The sequence below is a fragment of the Petaurus breviceps genome, unplaced genomic scaffold (genome assembly GCF_028583685.1).
Source record: "Petaurus breviceps papuanus isolate PSGF00001 unplaced genomic scaffold, PetGlider_PUasm1.0 90925, whole genome shotgun sequence".
NCBI lineage: Eukaryota > Metazoa > Chordata > Mammalia > Diprotodontia > Petauridae > Petaurus > Petaurus breviceps.
Window position 1 is genome coordinate 236,360 of NW_027187380.1, and position 15,772 is coordinate 252,131.

Sequence of the window (15,772 nt, forward strand, 5' to 3'; positions counted from 1 at the left end):
TGGGTATTGAATGCTGTGATGATATCTCAACCTTGTTATAACTCAGGGGTAGATGGCCTTTGTGCTCTCTACTGCCCCTTTTGAGAAGGTGCTTGGTGTTAACTGATGATAATTGTAATTCAGTTGTGATCCAGAGGTTGGAAACTTGACTTTTTTGTGCTCTGTGACTGACCAAATGAATGTACTTTGTTTATGATTGGAAACTAATCTCCATTTGAGAAGAGAGACTTTGTGATTGACTAAATGAATGTACTGTCCAGGGGTGGAGTAGTACTTGGAAATAATTGAATTATACTTGGTGAATGCTGTATTTTGATTTTCTCTGTTCTTAATTTGTCACTGAATAAAATGGAGATCGCTATGCTGGTATTTTGAAACTTGGAAGTTGCCTTTGCTTGGCATTACATACACTTAGCTACTTAGATCAAGAAAACGATCCAAGTAAATGCCAAAGGACCATGATGAAAAATTCTCTCCATCTCCAGGAGAACTGATGGATTCTCAGTGCAAACTGAAGTGTATATATATATATATATATATATATATATATATATATATATATACACACACACATATATATATATATATTTAATTTTCTTTGTTTTTCTTGTGTGTGTGTATGGTTTTTTTTTGCAACATGGCTAATATGGAAATATGTTTTACAAAACTTGATGTGTATAATCGATATCCTTATTGCTTGCCTTCCCAAGGGCTGAGGGAAGAAGAGAATGTGGAACTTAAATGTAATTGGGAAATATTTAACGACACTAAAATATATTTAAAATGTTTAAAAATATAATTGGAAAAATAAAAAAATATTTAAACAAAAAATATCTAACAGCTTACTTACTACGTGCCAGAAACAATTGCTTTATAATCTCTGAGCTATGCCATTTTGAAAAAAAGGGAATGTGAGGGAGTGGTAGTGGGAAAGACAGTCTGTGTCTGTGTGTGACTACAACCCCCAGCATGCCCTGCGACGTCCCTCCTCCAGTTCCCAGGAGGCCATGGACCGAAGAAAGCCCAGGTGCTCCCGGCATGCCTCGCGGTGGCTGAGTTTGAAACCGTCTGCATTCCCGGTTGCAAAATGAGCGCCCAGCCGCTACCCCCGATGTGGCAGCTCTACCAGCTTGATACTCGCATCTCTACCTTCCAGAATTGGCCTTTCACGGAGGACTGCGCCTGCACCCCAGAGCGGGTGAGACCGATGAGCCGCACACGCGGGACGCTGCTCCCCCACCCTTTTTATCCTCCCTTCCCCCACTCCTGCCCTCCTGTCGCTGCCCCCCCTCACATCTTTCTCGCCCTTGACCTCTCCCCGCCTTTCCCTCGCCCTTCTCTTCCTCGTCGTCCTCCCCCCTTTCAGCTCTTCCCATCCTCCCTCCACCTCCATCCCCACCCCTTTCCTCCCTTCATTTCCCTGACCCCGCCCCCCTGCCCTTGGCAGCCCGACCCTCCATTTTCTCGCCTCCCTTTCTCATTTTTTCCCAAAGCTCACTACCCACCATGGACACTTCCTCGGGACTCAGTAACTCCAACAGCTGACCCCCATTTCTACCACACGTTGGGGGTTACAGAGTGCTTTGCTCACAGCCACGTAATGGGTACTCACCAAGCTGTTACCCCTAGAGATCAAAGGAAGGGGAAAAAGACCCATATGTGCAAAAATATTTATAGCAGCTCTTTTTGTGGTGGCAAAGAATTGGAAACTGAGGGGAGGCCCATCATTTGGGAATGGGTTAAACAAGTTGTGGGGTGTATGAATGTGATGGAATGCTGTTGTGCTGTAAGAAATGAGCAAGAGGATAGTTTCAGGAAAACTGGAAAGAACTGTATGAACTGTTTCTGGGTGAGGAAATAGACTGAGAGAACTGGAGGTCTTGTCTTATTTTAGAATTAGACGGGATCTTAAGTTGTTATCTAGTCCAACACTTCATTTTACTGGTTGAGGCCAGTAACTTGCCTAAGGAATCCTTGGTCTTGTTGCTAGTTAGAATTGGGTCCAGCACTCCTTACCGTGTCACCCTCAGGTGAGAAGGAGAGCCTCATCCGCAAAAACACATCTTGATCTGGCTAGGGGGGCCCCCATCCCAGAAAGGCATCTAGTACCCTTTTCCTGGTGGTAGTTAATTCTTTCATGGAGCCTTTCTGTTTTCAGGGGTTTAGGGTACTTGTATTCATTTTAGGGATTACAGAACCTTATAATTGGAAGAGACCTTTGATATCATCTAGCCCAGCCCATTCTTTTTTTTTTTGGTAAAGAAAAGAGGATGATCTGACTTCTACTGATTATATTCATTACGCTAATATACAGTACTACATTTCCTGCCTTACCTCTCATAATTTTACCTGTCCTGTTTCTTTTTTTTCTTTCTGGAGGGCAATTGGGGTTAAGTGACTAAGTCACAGGACTAGTTTTTTGTGTGTGTTAAGTGTCTGAGGCCACATTTGAACTCAGGTCCTCCTGACTCCAGGGCTGGTGCTCTATTCACAGCACCACCTAGCCGACCCTGTCTTGTTTCTTTTTAATAAATTGGCAGTTAGGTGACACAGGTAGAGGGCTGGGCCTGCAGCATTAGCTGTTTGAATCTGGGTGAGTCATTTAAGGTATCTTCAACTGAAAAATGGGGATAATAACATTTTCCTGGCAGGGTTATTGTGAGGATCAAATGAGATAATATTTGTTTTGGGGTCTTTTGTTTATTTTTTGATTTTATTTTTTTTAAAGGCATATAGAGTTTTCTTTTTAATTCCAAATTCTCTCCCTTCTACTACCTCCTCCCCTAATGAAAAGGTAAGAAAAACAAAACCTATTAAACAAATCATACAAAACAAATTTCTATAATGTACAACATGTGTCCACACCATGTGGACCACCCCCTCCCCCATCAAAAAAAGAAGACAGAAAGATGCTTCAATCTGCTCTCTTAAGTCCATCAGTTGCACCTCATCTAGAGGTGAATAGCATGGTTTCTTGAAGAGTCTTTTGAAATTGTAATGGTTGTATTGATCTGAGTTGCCAGGTTTTTCAAAGTTGATTATTGTTATAATATTGCTGTTGTTGTATAGATTGTTCTGCTCACACACGGCATCACTTCTTATAACTTCAGGTTTTTATGAAACCATCCTTTTTGTTATTTCTAATAGCACAGTAGTATTCCATCACATTCATATACCATAACCTGTTTAGCCATTTCCCAGTTTATGGGTCTCCCCTCAGTTTCCAATTCTTTGCCATCACAAAAAGAGCTTCTTTAAATATTATTTTTAATATTTTATTTCTTTATTTTAGTTTACAGCATTCAGTTCTACAAGCTTTTGAGTTCCAAATTTTCTCCTCCTCCTCCTCCCTCCCCACCATGGTGGCATGCAATCCAATATCTACAAATATTTAGGCACATTTGAGTCCTTTTCCTCTTTGACTGGGGAAGCCCTAGTTATGATATTACTGAGTCTGCACATTTTAATAATAGCTTTTTGGGCATAGTTCTGAATTGCTTTCTCAAAGAGTTGGACTAGTTCACAGCAATGCATCATGTACCTGTTTTCCTATATAATCACCTGTTATTTCACTTGTCATTTTCCTTTTTGTCATCTTAGCCAATCTGATGTGTGTAAGGTGGTACCTCAAGAGTTGATTTTACCAGTATTTCTCTAATTAGTGATTTAGAGCATTTTTTTCATATGGTTAATCTTCGCTTTGATTTCAACCTCTGTAAACTGCCTGTTCATATATCTATATATTTTAGCAATAGGATCTTTCCCAAAGAAACTTTCTGCATCCACACCTCACCCCACTGCTGTTCAAGTTTCCTGCTTTTCTTCTGATTTTAGATGTTTTGTTTATGCAAAAACTTTTTAATTTTATGTAATCAAAATGAACTATTTCCCCTCCTTTGAACCTCTTTGTCTCTTGATTGGTCATGAACTCTTCCCCTAATTATAGACCTGACAGGTAATTTCTTCCCTGCTCTACTAATTTATTTTTTTAACTGATCTTGTTAATCAGTTCATGATGTTATTTATCAAATAGAGAGTTTTTGCCCCATTATCTTTGAGTTTGTCAAACACTTGGTGACTGTATTTATTTACTTCTGTATATTATGTACCTAATCTGTTCCTCAGATCAACCTATTTCTTAATCAGTACCAAACTGTTTGGATGATTATAGCTTCGTAGTATATTTTGAAATCTGATAATGCTAGACCCTCTTTCTTCCCAGTTTTTTTTTTTCCATTGATTCCTGTAGTACTTGACTTTTTGTTCTTCCAGATGAATTTTTTTTTAATCTAAGAGATAACATTAAGCTTCTGGCACATATTAGGCACTATTTAAATGCTAGCTATCATCTTAATTATTGTTGTTATTATTATTATTATTAAAGAAGGACACTAAGTCATGGAATGGGGTCTTACCTGAGGTTAAAGAGGTAAAAAAAAAAAAAGGGCTGAGTAAAGAGTAGAACCTGAGACTTGTGACTCTTAGTCCAATACTCTATACATCTATACTCAGATGATGCCTTCCCATACTTCACCTCTGACACCTTTACATGTGACCCTGAAAGGGTAATGTTCTGAAACTGACAAATTTTCCCGTTCTTCATGCCCCCCAAATCCCAACAAAGATCCTTGATCATTTTGGAGTATTTCCAAGAATCAGGAATTCCTTTCCTTTCCCTTCTTTTTTAGAGTTGGTAAGGCAAAGCCCCTTACCCCTCTGGATAGAGACACTCTGGGATCCAGTCTACCACTGTGCCCAAAACTAGAAAGACTAGTGCTCTACCTACTTGATCTCCCGACTTTTTGGAGCTCTCTGTTCCTAAGGAGATGAGATACTACTTCTCTTCTATTTTCCAACCATCCTGACCTACTTTGTTTTGCAGATGGCTGAAGCTGGGTTCATTCATTGCCCAAGTGAGAACGAGCCTGATTTAGCCCAGTGCTTTTTCTGTTTCAAGGAATTAGAGGGCTGGGAGCCAGATGATGATCCTATGTAAGTCCTTGCCAGGCTGACCTAGCCTTGCTCTGTATCAGAATTATACTCCTTACATCTAAAACTAAACTGTTATTTTGAAAAATAATTTTTATTTTGCAGGACAGTGAATGAAACTTCAGGTTCCTTTAGCTACTACTATAACTTTATTTGTGAAATGTAAAACTTTTATTCATGAGAAAGCAACATCTTAGTAGTTTGTTTGATCCCATCCACATTAAGTTCTTATTCAATTAAATATTTCATTCTTATGAAATATAAGAAAGCATGATGGTATATGTTTTATCATATTCAATCGCATATTCTATTGATGTTCAGTCACAACATATTGTATAGAAATGATTAAAGAAACAGAATATTAAGCCTAGAGACGATTTAGAGGGGTAGGATGATGGCACTCTTTAAATATCTGAAAGATTGTCATGTGGAAAAATCAACAAGTGTTTTGAAGTGCTTACTATGTTCCAGATACTGTACTGGGGGTAGAGTTACAAAAACAAAAATGAAGCAACCCCTGTCCTCACAGAGTTTATTTATATTCTGTAAGAAGAAATATCATGTTTGCATACAAATACATTTTTAAAAAATATATAGTTGTTTATAGGGGATACTTTGGAAATTGAAGGATCAGGAAAGACCTCAAGTAGGATGTAGTATTCAGGGTGAGCTTTGAAGGAAACTGGGGATTATAAAAGATGGAAATGAGAGTAGAGTACATTCTAGGACAGTTTGTGCAAAAGCATTGAGAGAAGACATGGAATGTTGTGTGTGTAAGGAATAGCAAGACCAGTTTGGATTGTAGAGTGTGTGCAGGTGAGAAATGTGAAAGAAAGCTTAAAAGATAGTGTGTAGTCAGGTTGTGAGGCTCTTTAGATGCCAAACAGAAGAGATTTTATTTGATTCTACAGATAGAATCCCTGGATTCTTACTGAATGAGGTAGTGATATGATCAGACTTGTGTTTTAGTAATACCACAACTGTTGTAGATGGATTGTAGATGGAAGAGACTTGAAGTATGGTGCCCACTTAGAAGGCTGTTGTCAAGTCAAATCAATGCGCATTTATTAAAAGCCTACTGTGTGCACAGGTATAAATTTTGGGGATACAGTGAAAGGCAAAATAGTCCCTTGTGGCAGCTGTATGGTAGAGTGGATAGAGAGCTGGACCTAGAGTCAGAAAGACCTAAGTACAGATTTGGCCTTAGACACTAACTGTGTAGCCTTAAGCAAGTAACTTTACTTCTGTCTCAGTTTCGTCTACTGTAAAACTGACAGTCCTTCCCTGTCAAGATTGTTGTAAGGATCAATTGAGATAACATATAATAGGTGCTATATAAATGCTTGTTATCTTCTGTTCCCCTTCCCTTTAAGATCAGTTTGACATCTGAGTGAAGGATGGATTATAGAGGGAAAAGGCTTGAAGCAGGAAGACCAACCAACAGGCTATTACACTAGACCAGGTATTAGGTGATATGGGAGTATACCAACATGGTGGCTTTGTCAGAAGAGAGAATGGGGCATATACAAGAAATGTTGAAAAGGTAAAATAGAGGGGCAGTGAGGTGACCCAGTGGATAGAGCACCAGCTCTGTAGTCTGGAGGACCTGAGTTGAAATATTGCCTCAGACACTTAGTGTGACCCTGGGCAAATCACTTAATCCCAGTTGCCTCCCCCACAAAAAAAAAAAAAATTAAAATAGGACTTAGCAACAGACTGTCTATGGAGGATGACAGGGAGAAGTCATAGATAATACCTAGGCTGTAAACCTAGGTGACTGGGAGGATTGTGATACCTTCAACCATAATAGGAAAGTTAGGAAAAGTTTGAGGGAAAGATTAGGAGGGAGATGAGGGCTAGATAAGTTGATTTGGTAATTCTTGAAGGAGGATGGGAACTGCAATCATTTACAACTATGCGGAAATCCAGCAACCCCCTGATGGCCTAAAAGTGGAAAATTCCGAACCGCTATTGAAGGAGAAATAAAATTTTCAAAACTATGCAAAGACCCAGTAAAGCAGATGGTCTCATCCACTACTATAACAATTATTTGTTTGTCCTTAGAAAATAGATACCTGGACTTTTCTCATGTTTACCTCAACCCTCTTCTTAAATGAACTTGTTAACCAGTTGTATAAAACATATGCTTCTTTTTCTTTCTTATCCTGGAACAGGGAATGTTTTGTTATTATGATGATAAATCCTTCCAGTTGTATTCCAAATATTCCCCTTTTCTCCTTTGACTAACTCCTCCTACTTCTGCCCTTTCTCTTCTTTACTTATCTCTCCCAAGTGGCCATAGAATGCCCTTGATTATCTATATACTTTTAAGTGGGGCTAAAAAGTTATAAATAAAAAACAAATATGTACTTCAGCAAGCTGAAGCTGCTATCAGTAAACAGTCTTTATTAGCATACTAATAAATTTCTTTGCTTTCAGTTTGACCTACATTCATTGGATTGCTTCCCTAGTCTCCTTTGCTGGATCTTTATCTAGATCATAGTTGCTAACTTCCCTAAACTCTGTCCTGGGCCCTCTTCTCCCACTATACTGTTTTGCTCTGGAATCTCCTGGATTCAATTATCATCTTTCTACAGATAATTCCATCAGGGAAAAAAGAATGGAACTTCTCAGGAGAGACTCCTTCCTCCTTCTCCTTTCTTCTTCTTCCCTTCCTTTACTCCTTCCTATTTGAACTCAAGCTGTTTGAACTCTTGAACTTTGAACTCTTAACTGTGTGTTCATTATCCGTCTTTTTTTTTTAATTGCTTTTTGGAGGGCAATTGAGGTTAAGTGACTTGCCCAAGGTCACACGGTTAGTTTTTGTGTTAAGTATCTGAGGCTGGATTTGAACTCAGGTCCTCCTGATTCCAGGGCCAGTGCTCTATTCACTGCACCACCTAGCCACCCCTTATTATCAGTCATTTTTGCTGGTTATTCATTTTCCTTCTTGCCCTTGTCTGTGTTGGGGGTAGGATGATAGGAATGTCTCCCTCTCTCTTCTCTGTATGTAGTCTCACTTCATTATCTCATTATTCATTTTTTCATGGCATCAGTTGTCACCTTTATACATATGACTCCCAAATACATATCTCCAGCATTAATCTCTTCCTTGAGCTCCTCCCCAATGTTGTATTTTTGTCTGTTAGATATTTCCACTTTCAGGTTCCATCAGTGCTTCCAGCTCTCTAAGTTCAAACTGAATTAACTATCTTCCCCCTAAAATTTTCCCTCTTCCCAATTTGCCAGTCTTCTTAATGACCTGAGTTTAAAATTTTGTAGTTATTTTTGAACTCTTTCTAAACAACCCCCCATTCAAGATCTATTGAATTTTTACCGCTGCAGTGTCCTTTAATCTCTTCCTTTTTATTCTTTCTTGCAACACCTTAGTTGACCTTTTCTTTCTTTCCTGGAGTATTGTAATATTTTCCTTGCTGGTATCCTTGCCTCCAATCTGTCTTCTCTTTCCTTGCCATATTTGGAAAAATAATCTACATAGGCCTGACTTTGTCAATGATCTACTCAGAACCCTTGTGTGGATCTTTCTCTATAAGATAGACACAAATCTTTCAGTCTTCTTTTTAAGGACATTAATAATCTGGCTTCAGCTTATGTTTCCAACCTTAATTTACTCTAGTTACCTTCATATACTTTATTCTTTATTCCACCCATCCTGAACTTTTCTTTGTTCTTTTGTCATTGTTTGACTTCTATTTAATGTTTATTTGTACAGACTGTTCCTCTCCCTGGAATGTTCTCTTCACATCTTTGCTTGTTGAAACCCCCTTTTAAAGCAGGTACCATTTCTATGAAACAATCTCTGATCTCATCTCTTCCACTTCTTCAATGGAAAATAGTTTCTCCCTCAAATTTCTTATAACATTTTGTCTAAATGTTTACTTTGCCTTACTGCATTCTATCCTGTTTCCTTATTTGTATATCTATTTCATCTCCTAGCCCCCATTAAATTGTAAATACTCTAAGGCAAAGATTTTTATTTCTCTTCCTTTGTATCTCCTCCTTTGTACATTGTAAGTACTTACTGTTTATTACATTTAAATATAAATTTGTGTTGGCCACCAGATGGATGGATTTGATGATTTTGATGAACTTGGGAAACAGGTTATATAGAATGAAGTATTAATAATGGACTGTAGAATCTGACATGCTGAACAAAATTTTATTTTATATCTAGATTTCTTTCTCTCGATGTTATTCTGTATTCATTTGCTAGGTTGGAACATCAAAAGCACTCTTCTAGTTGTGCCTTCATCAGCATTAAGAAGAAGATTGAAGATTTAACACTCAGTGAGTTCCTGAAACTGGACAAAGAAAGAGCCAAGAACAAAATTGTACGTATAGCTCAAAATTAGACACAAGTGTGAGCCTTATTTAGCTTTACTCAGTCCAACTCTGCAACACTTTTTTTTAAAACAACTTTGAAAAATCCACACCTGTAAGTATTTATTGAACCACCTACTGTGTTCCTTGAGGATGTAGAGGTAATGAACCCTGTCCTTAAGGAGCTTCTGTCTTCTTGGGAAAACCAAATAATATACATTTTAAAAAACTAGTGAATAAGACAACTAGGTGTCTGATAGAGTGACAATACCAGTTGTGAAGTATCTTCTCAAGCAACCTGAAGCATGTAGGATACAGTAAAAGGGACTTCCATCTTGTGAGCAAATTTGAACCATTGTAATAAAAAAGAACAGTAGATTAGAACTCCTAATCTAGACTTTAATACCTAACTAGTTGTGACCATGAGTAAATCAGGGAAACAAAATATCAGAGAAATTCTTTAGGACAGGCCTCACAACATATAGCCTCTACACTGTTTGAGGCTAGTCTCTAAGTCTAACTTTTCTGTGTCCTGAAAAACTTTACAAGTTGTGCAGGTCTGCTCTAGAATGAGGATATTGTACTAAATGATCTCTAAGAGGTTGATTTTAGCTCTAAAATTCCATGATTTTCTCATTCAAATTCAGTCACCTTGTATTATCTATATCAAATTTCAGTGCGCACACCCCTAGTTGTTTGTCTTTTGTTCTCGAAAAGGACTAGTGGCTACATTGGTTTTATTTACATGAGAACTTTTAAATTTAATATAATCAAAATTATCCATTTTTCACCCCACAATGCTATCTCTTATTTATAAGTTGTTCTCTTGTGCATGAGTCTGATAGGTAATGTGTTCCATGTTCTAATTTTCTTGTGATATCTTCCTTTATATCTAGGTCATGTGACCTTTTTTACCTTATCATGGTACATGGTTTAAGATGCTGATCTATGCCAAATCATTTTCCAGCTTTATCACAAACACTTATCAGATTGGCGAGAATGATAGATGCCCTTCAATTGGGGAATGGCTAAGCAAGTTGTGGTATATTATTGTGATGAATATTACTGTACTATAAGAAATGATGAGTTAGTTGATTTAGAAAAACGTGGAAAGATTTGGATCTACGAAGGAAGATACTGTCCACCTCCAGAGAAAGAAGTGACAAAGAAAAATATGTACAGTCTTATGTGTGTGTGTGTGTGTGTATGTATGTATGTTCATGTTTAATTGTAGCCTTCTCTAGGGCTGGGTGGGAAGGAAGGGAGAAAAAGTTCACTGAAAAGAAAACTTGGGAAGAAGCACAGAAAAGCTGTGTAGCTTTGAAAATAATGTATAGCAATTATTGCATGGCTTAAAAAAAGTGAATAGTCTGAAATGGAAACTTATGGTTTCATATTGAATCCTTTCTTTGTGCATGGAAATGTGGAAATGTTATTTTTCCCGCTCTTGCTTAAAATTAATAAAAAAAAAATTTTTTAAATTAATCAAGTAAATTATGATTAGTTGAATATTTTCATTTCAGTTTAATAAAGATCTCGATTTTTTTTAGCAGACCAAGTTATATATGGTACATTTTTATTGCCCTCGACTAAGTGAATATACAAAGAACGTTTTTTAAAGTAGTACATTTATTTCAATTTTCCTCTCCTAAAAGGGACCTGCAATAAAACTTGGTAAATTTGATGCAGAGTTAAAGTAGGTTGATAAATGTAGGACAGTTCTGGGTGACTCGAGAGTATTAATGCTACTTGCAGAAATGGGAAATTGGGAAGAATGCTAGTACTTGTAAGAGTGAATTAATTCCTGCAGATAGGGTTGGGAAATAGCTGTTGGATATATCTGTGGTTTTCTTCACCTTGGCTGAGCATTCCTTTACAAAGCAAAGACAGAAGAGTAGTCAGTTAAGAGAATAAAAGAAATTTTAGAGAAGAACTGTGTTGATGCAATATGTACTAGAAAAGAAAAAAAAATAGTGTAATTATAAGGAGTTGGTGATGGTGGGTGCAGTGTCAGATATTTCAGAAGTCAAGAGTGTGAGTAGACAATGTGTCATTGAGTTTTAGGAGATTGAGTAGTGTTAGGAACAGAAACCTCAGCAGGATGGAATGGATGGTGAAGAAATAGAATGTCCTCCAATCCAAAATGGCACCTGAGTGTTTTACGGAGATTTCTGCTTTGTAATAAGTATATTTCCTGCTCCCAGAGTCTGTCTTAGTAAACCTGCTTATGATTTTTGCAATAGGAGATGCTCTGGGTTTCTTCATCAAAATGAAAAAGTTGATCAATGAACAGAGACTTACCTCTTATCAAGCATTGTCTCTGTATTTGACTGGGTATTTTCCTCATAGTCCTAGAAAATATTTCTCTTTAGCTCCTGAGATGAGTTTGAAGCCCTTTATGCCATTATAATATCTTGTTACTGTATTTCTAGGTAAAGGAAACCTCCCGGAAAAGAACTGAATTTGAAGAGCATGCAAAGGAAGTACGACATGACATTGAGCAACTGGCTACACTAGAATGACTCTTCTGTCTTTAATCTCTTATCTACAGCTTAATCATTATTTCAGAGGCATGTTCTCCAAATATCTCTGTGTGGAACTGCTTAATGATGCCTTACAACAGAAGAGAACTTTGGAAATTTGAAGTTAACATTTCATCTGCTATTTTTTGCTTGAAGATGGCTCCAGATACCATTTGATTCCATCTTGTCCAGTTAGTGTTTATGGCATTGGTGACTTCTATCTCTTTTGAGCTATTTTTAAAATTTTTGTACTTTTATATTGCTTCCCCCTGGCCTTGCCAGGTACTCAATAAAGACCTGGGTGAGAAGTAGAAGGGACTAACAGCACTGAATCCATTTTTATATTGCTATTCATGACTGATAAACTTTCTCATAGCTAGTACTCTTATAGTTACCATTTGTTGTCCGACTTTCTGTCTCTGGATCCTGGGATTTGAGGTTCTGTTTATGAGTGAATTTATAATCACATGGTAAAAATACAATTAGTTAATTAAGGATGTAGTATTTTTATACTTTATATAATAATACTTTGTATTTATATCGTACCATTTTTGCATTGTACACAAAGCAATTTGAATATTTCTTCATTTATCACAATGACCTTTAGAAGGTACTGTTGCCTTTGTTTTATCCTCTCAGGAATATGGATGCTTCTAACACAAGATCTGACTGAAATCACATCACTTAACAAAGCCTTTGAATGATGCCATGTGTTTTATAAATTAGTAGTCTGGCTATTTGTAGCAATATCCATTTTTTGTATTAGTACTAGTAAATAACATTTTATGATTCAACAATTCAAATACAGAGAAATAATGCCTTTTAAAAAAAAAAACCAAACACTTGTCCTCTTAGTTGATGTTTGTAATTGAGTCTTTTTCAAATAGCTGCAGCATTGTAAAAGGTATGAAGAGTCTTGAAAAGAGACTCCTGTTTCCAGGGATGAAGTAAAACTGCTCTTCTGCTTTGCCTTTGTTTTTTAAAAGAAGCTAATTACAATGGGAAAGTTGCACAACCTCTACAAAATCAAATCTCTGTAATGCCAGACAAGCCTGTTCCAGAGTCTTGGCACACTGCTGTTCTTTTTCCCAGAAGAATTCCCAAAGTACATAATTCTCTTCATAGGAGTGTGTCTGTGAATGATGGTGGTTTTGGGTGGTATAGAATACTTGAAATATGCTAAGTGAGGACTGCTTTATGTTACTGTTTCTATTACCTTTTCAGTAATGATTAAAACTAAGCAGGTCAGTATTCACCTGTCTTTCAAATGGAGTATGGTTGCATGGATTTTTTTTTAACTGGATTAGAACACATTTTTTATTATGTTACATTTTTAGGTTGGTACTCTGCATCTCTATGGTCATAAAATTCATGTTCTGTTCACACTCCTTAAAGCTGCAATATCAACTAACATTTGAAAACTCAGAGATTTATTATTGTGGTAGATATAAGATTAGGAAAAACAAAACCCCAGCTGTAGTTCATTTACTATACCAGCTCATAGTACTGACAGAAAAAGTATAATACATTTTCAACTCTGGCTATTTTTCTGTGGCAAATCTTGCTTTCAACTTAACCTACTCTGTTGAATCATTTGTTGACATTTAGAATGTAAGCTCTTTGAGGGAAGGAACTGTGACTTATTTGTCTCCACCAGCATGTACGAGAGCATTGCACATAATAACAGCTAAATAGATGTTTCTTGAAAGACTACCATTCTAATTTATTCTTAAGAGACTGGCATAATTTAAAGAGGGAGTGCAGTAGTAGATATGGGAAAACTAAATACATTTCCACTCCTATTTTTAAAGCATAGAGCATCATTCAGAGGTTTTTATGTGGCTTCATTTTCTCTGTATTATGATTCCAAGACATTACAAACTCTTATTTAAAAGTAAGCACATTATTCCAAAACCTGTTAATGAAGACCCATGTGGATCTCTGATGTGTGAAGAGAAAAAAGCCTTATCTGGCAGAAGTTGCCACTGTAAAGTTGTTAAAAAAAAAACTTAACAAGAGGTCAGTGGATCATATGCTTATGGTCTGGGGATAGCCTATGCTATTTGTATTTTTCTGCAGGGTAACTCTATAATCCCCTAAAAATTGCTCAGTGTGTTAGCATTATGAAGACATACCTGGTCAGTTTTAAGAAATCTTTTGGTCTTAAAAATGAAAACAATGCCAGCTTTGCTTTCTCATTATTTTCAATTTTGCTACATTTCTCTAGAACCCTCATCTGAATCAGTAATGGGAGAGAGAATTTTTGATAGCATAGGCTTTTCTCAGCATGAGTTACAAATAATCAGTTTCATTTTACCCAGTTCATGAAGTTCAACCAAAGGTTAGATTGTTACAGTACCACTGGATATCCTTGTGAATAATTTTAATTTTTTCAGAGAAATAGAGGACATTTCCTTCCAAATACTGCCACCGCTTTCTATGTTTTCAAAATCTTTTTCTTTTGTGGTCCCATCATAATCTCCTAAATAATTTTTCTGATGCTACAATTAAAACAATCAGTTGTTGTGGCAGAGGAAGTGAACTGGCCTTAGTCTGTCCTGTAAGAACCACACAAGTTTCTGGACTGATTTTTGTTAGGCCATCAGGATTTCTTCCTTGCAGAAAATTTGTTGAGGAAAATGTGCTCCTAAGGGGAAAAAAAGAGAAAAATATCGGTGAAACATGTAAAAAAAAAAAAAAGTGAGAGCGGGGGGGAAGTTCAGAAGACAAAAGATATGGATTTTGTTGCTAACATGTTAAAATTTATGTATACTTTAAAAGTTATAAAAGAGAGCATGGTTACATATGTAATCCTTTTTCCTGTCCTTTACATATGGAAACGTTCATGTTGATGATTGTTAAATTCATAATTTAAAAAGAAATTATAAAGATGTGCCCTGGCTTAATCCCATGCCAGATCCCAGCCTGAGACTGAGATTATTTTCTTCCCAACTTGGAGGATTTTGCGATTTTTTTTTTATGGGAGAGGAAGGAAAAGAACATAGCCATCTAGTCAGCTCCTTTCTCATAGGACTAAATGGAAATTAAGTACTCACTGTGTGTCTGGCCCTGTGATAATTACTAGCTAAGTCAGTGAGCCTTAAGGTGCTTATGTTCTAAATGGGGAAAGCAGCACATACTCAGGAGGAGGGGGTGTTACACGGTAATGGACATGGAGATGGCTGTAAAATTGCTTGGGGGGCTAGGAGCTCAAATGACTACTCAAATAACCAGTGTCCCAGGGATCTGAACTTGAGTTGCAGTGGGAGGAGGTGGATAGAATGCAGTCAGCATGTCATAGAAATGACTGGGAGGTCCCAGTTGGTAAATTGGACACTTTAATAACTGGTTCTTATCATTTGACCTAGCAGGGAAAGGAGGGGGAAAAACAACTATGCTTTATTTTTTATTCCTTTTGAAAAATTGGAAATAAGATGTAGTTCCTGGGCTTTGACTAGCTGTCTGTTTTATAAAGTTGATACTAAAGATGATGACCTCAACTTAATTTTTTTCTACTTTAAAAAAAAATTTTAAAGTTATTAAATATAACTGATCCCATTAGTATCTGTTTTCACATCTGTTAATGAAATCTCATTGAATTAGGTTATTATCAACTGCAGTTTGTAAATGGGTGCTGAGTGATTAGGTAGTGTAAATGGAAATTATTTTAAAAGGATCCACTGTTGTCATTTGAGGTAGTATATAGTTGACCTAGCATCCACACGTTACCTGTGGCTCTCCTTTCCTATCTCACATGTGGCCCATTATCCATCCAATAGTTGGTTCCTATTAAAACACATAAATATTTGTGGACTTTGGGGACATTAGAATTTGACTCATTTTTAGTTTGCATTGAGATGGCTTTAGTTCCTTTGCAAGCACTAAACTACCAAGACCTAGAACAAATAGAACAAATTTAT

At 36.9% G+C, this 15,772-nt stretch overlaps 1 protein-coding gene across 1 annotated transcript; it reads left to right on the plus strand.

Annotated features, from left to right (window-relative positions):
• The first annotated feature begins 998 nt into the window (after positions 1–998).
• Positions 999–13,125, plus strand: BIRC5 (baculoviral IAP repeat containing 5). Its single transcript, XM_069076036.1, has 4 exons — positions 999–1,198; positions 4,883–4,992; positions 9,224–9,341; positions 11,763–13,125. Exons 1-4 carry the CDS (start codon positions 1,088–1,090, stop codon positions 11,850–11,852), a joined length of 429 nt encoding a protein of 142 aa, XP_068932137.1. The 5' UTR covers positions 999–1,087; the 3' UTR covers positions 11,853–13,125.
• Positions 13,126–15,772: the final 2,647 nt, after the last annotated feature.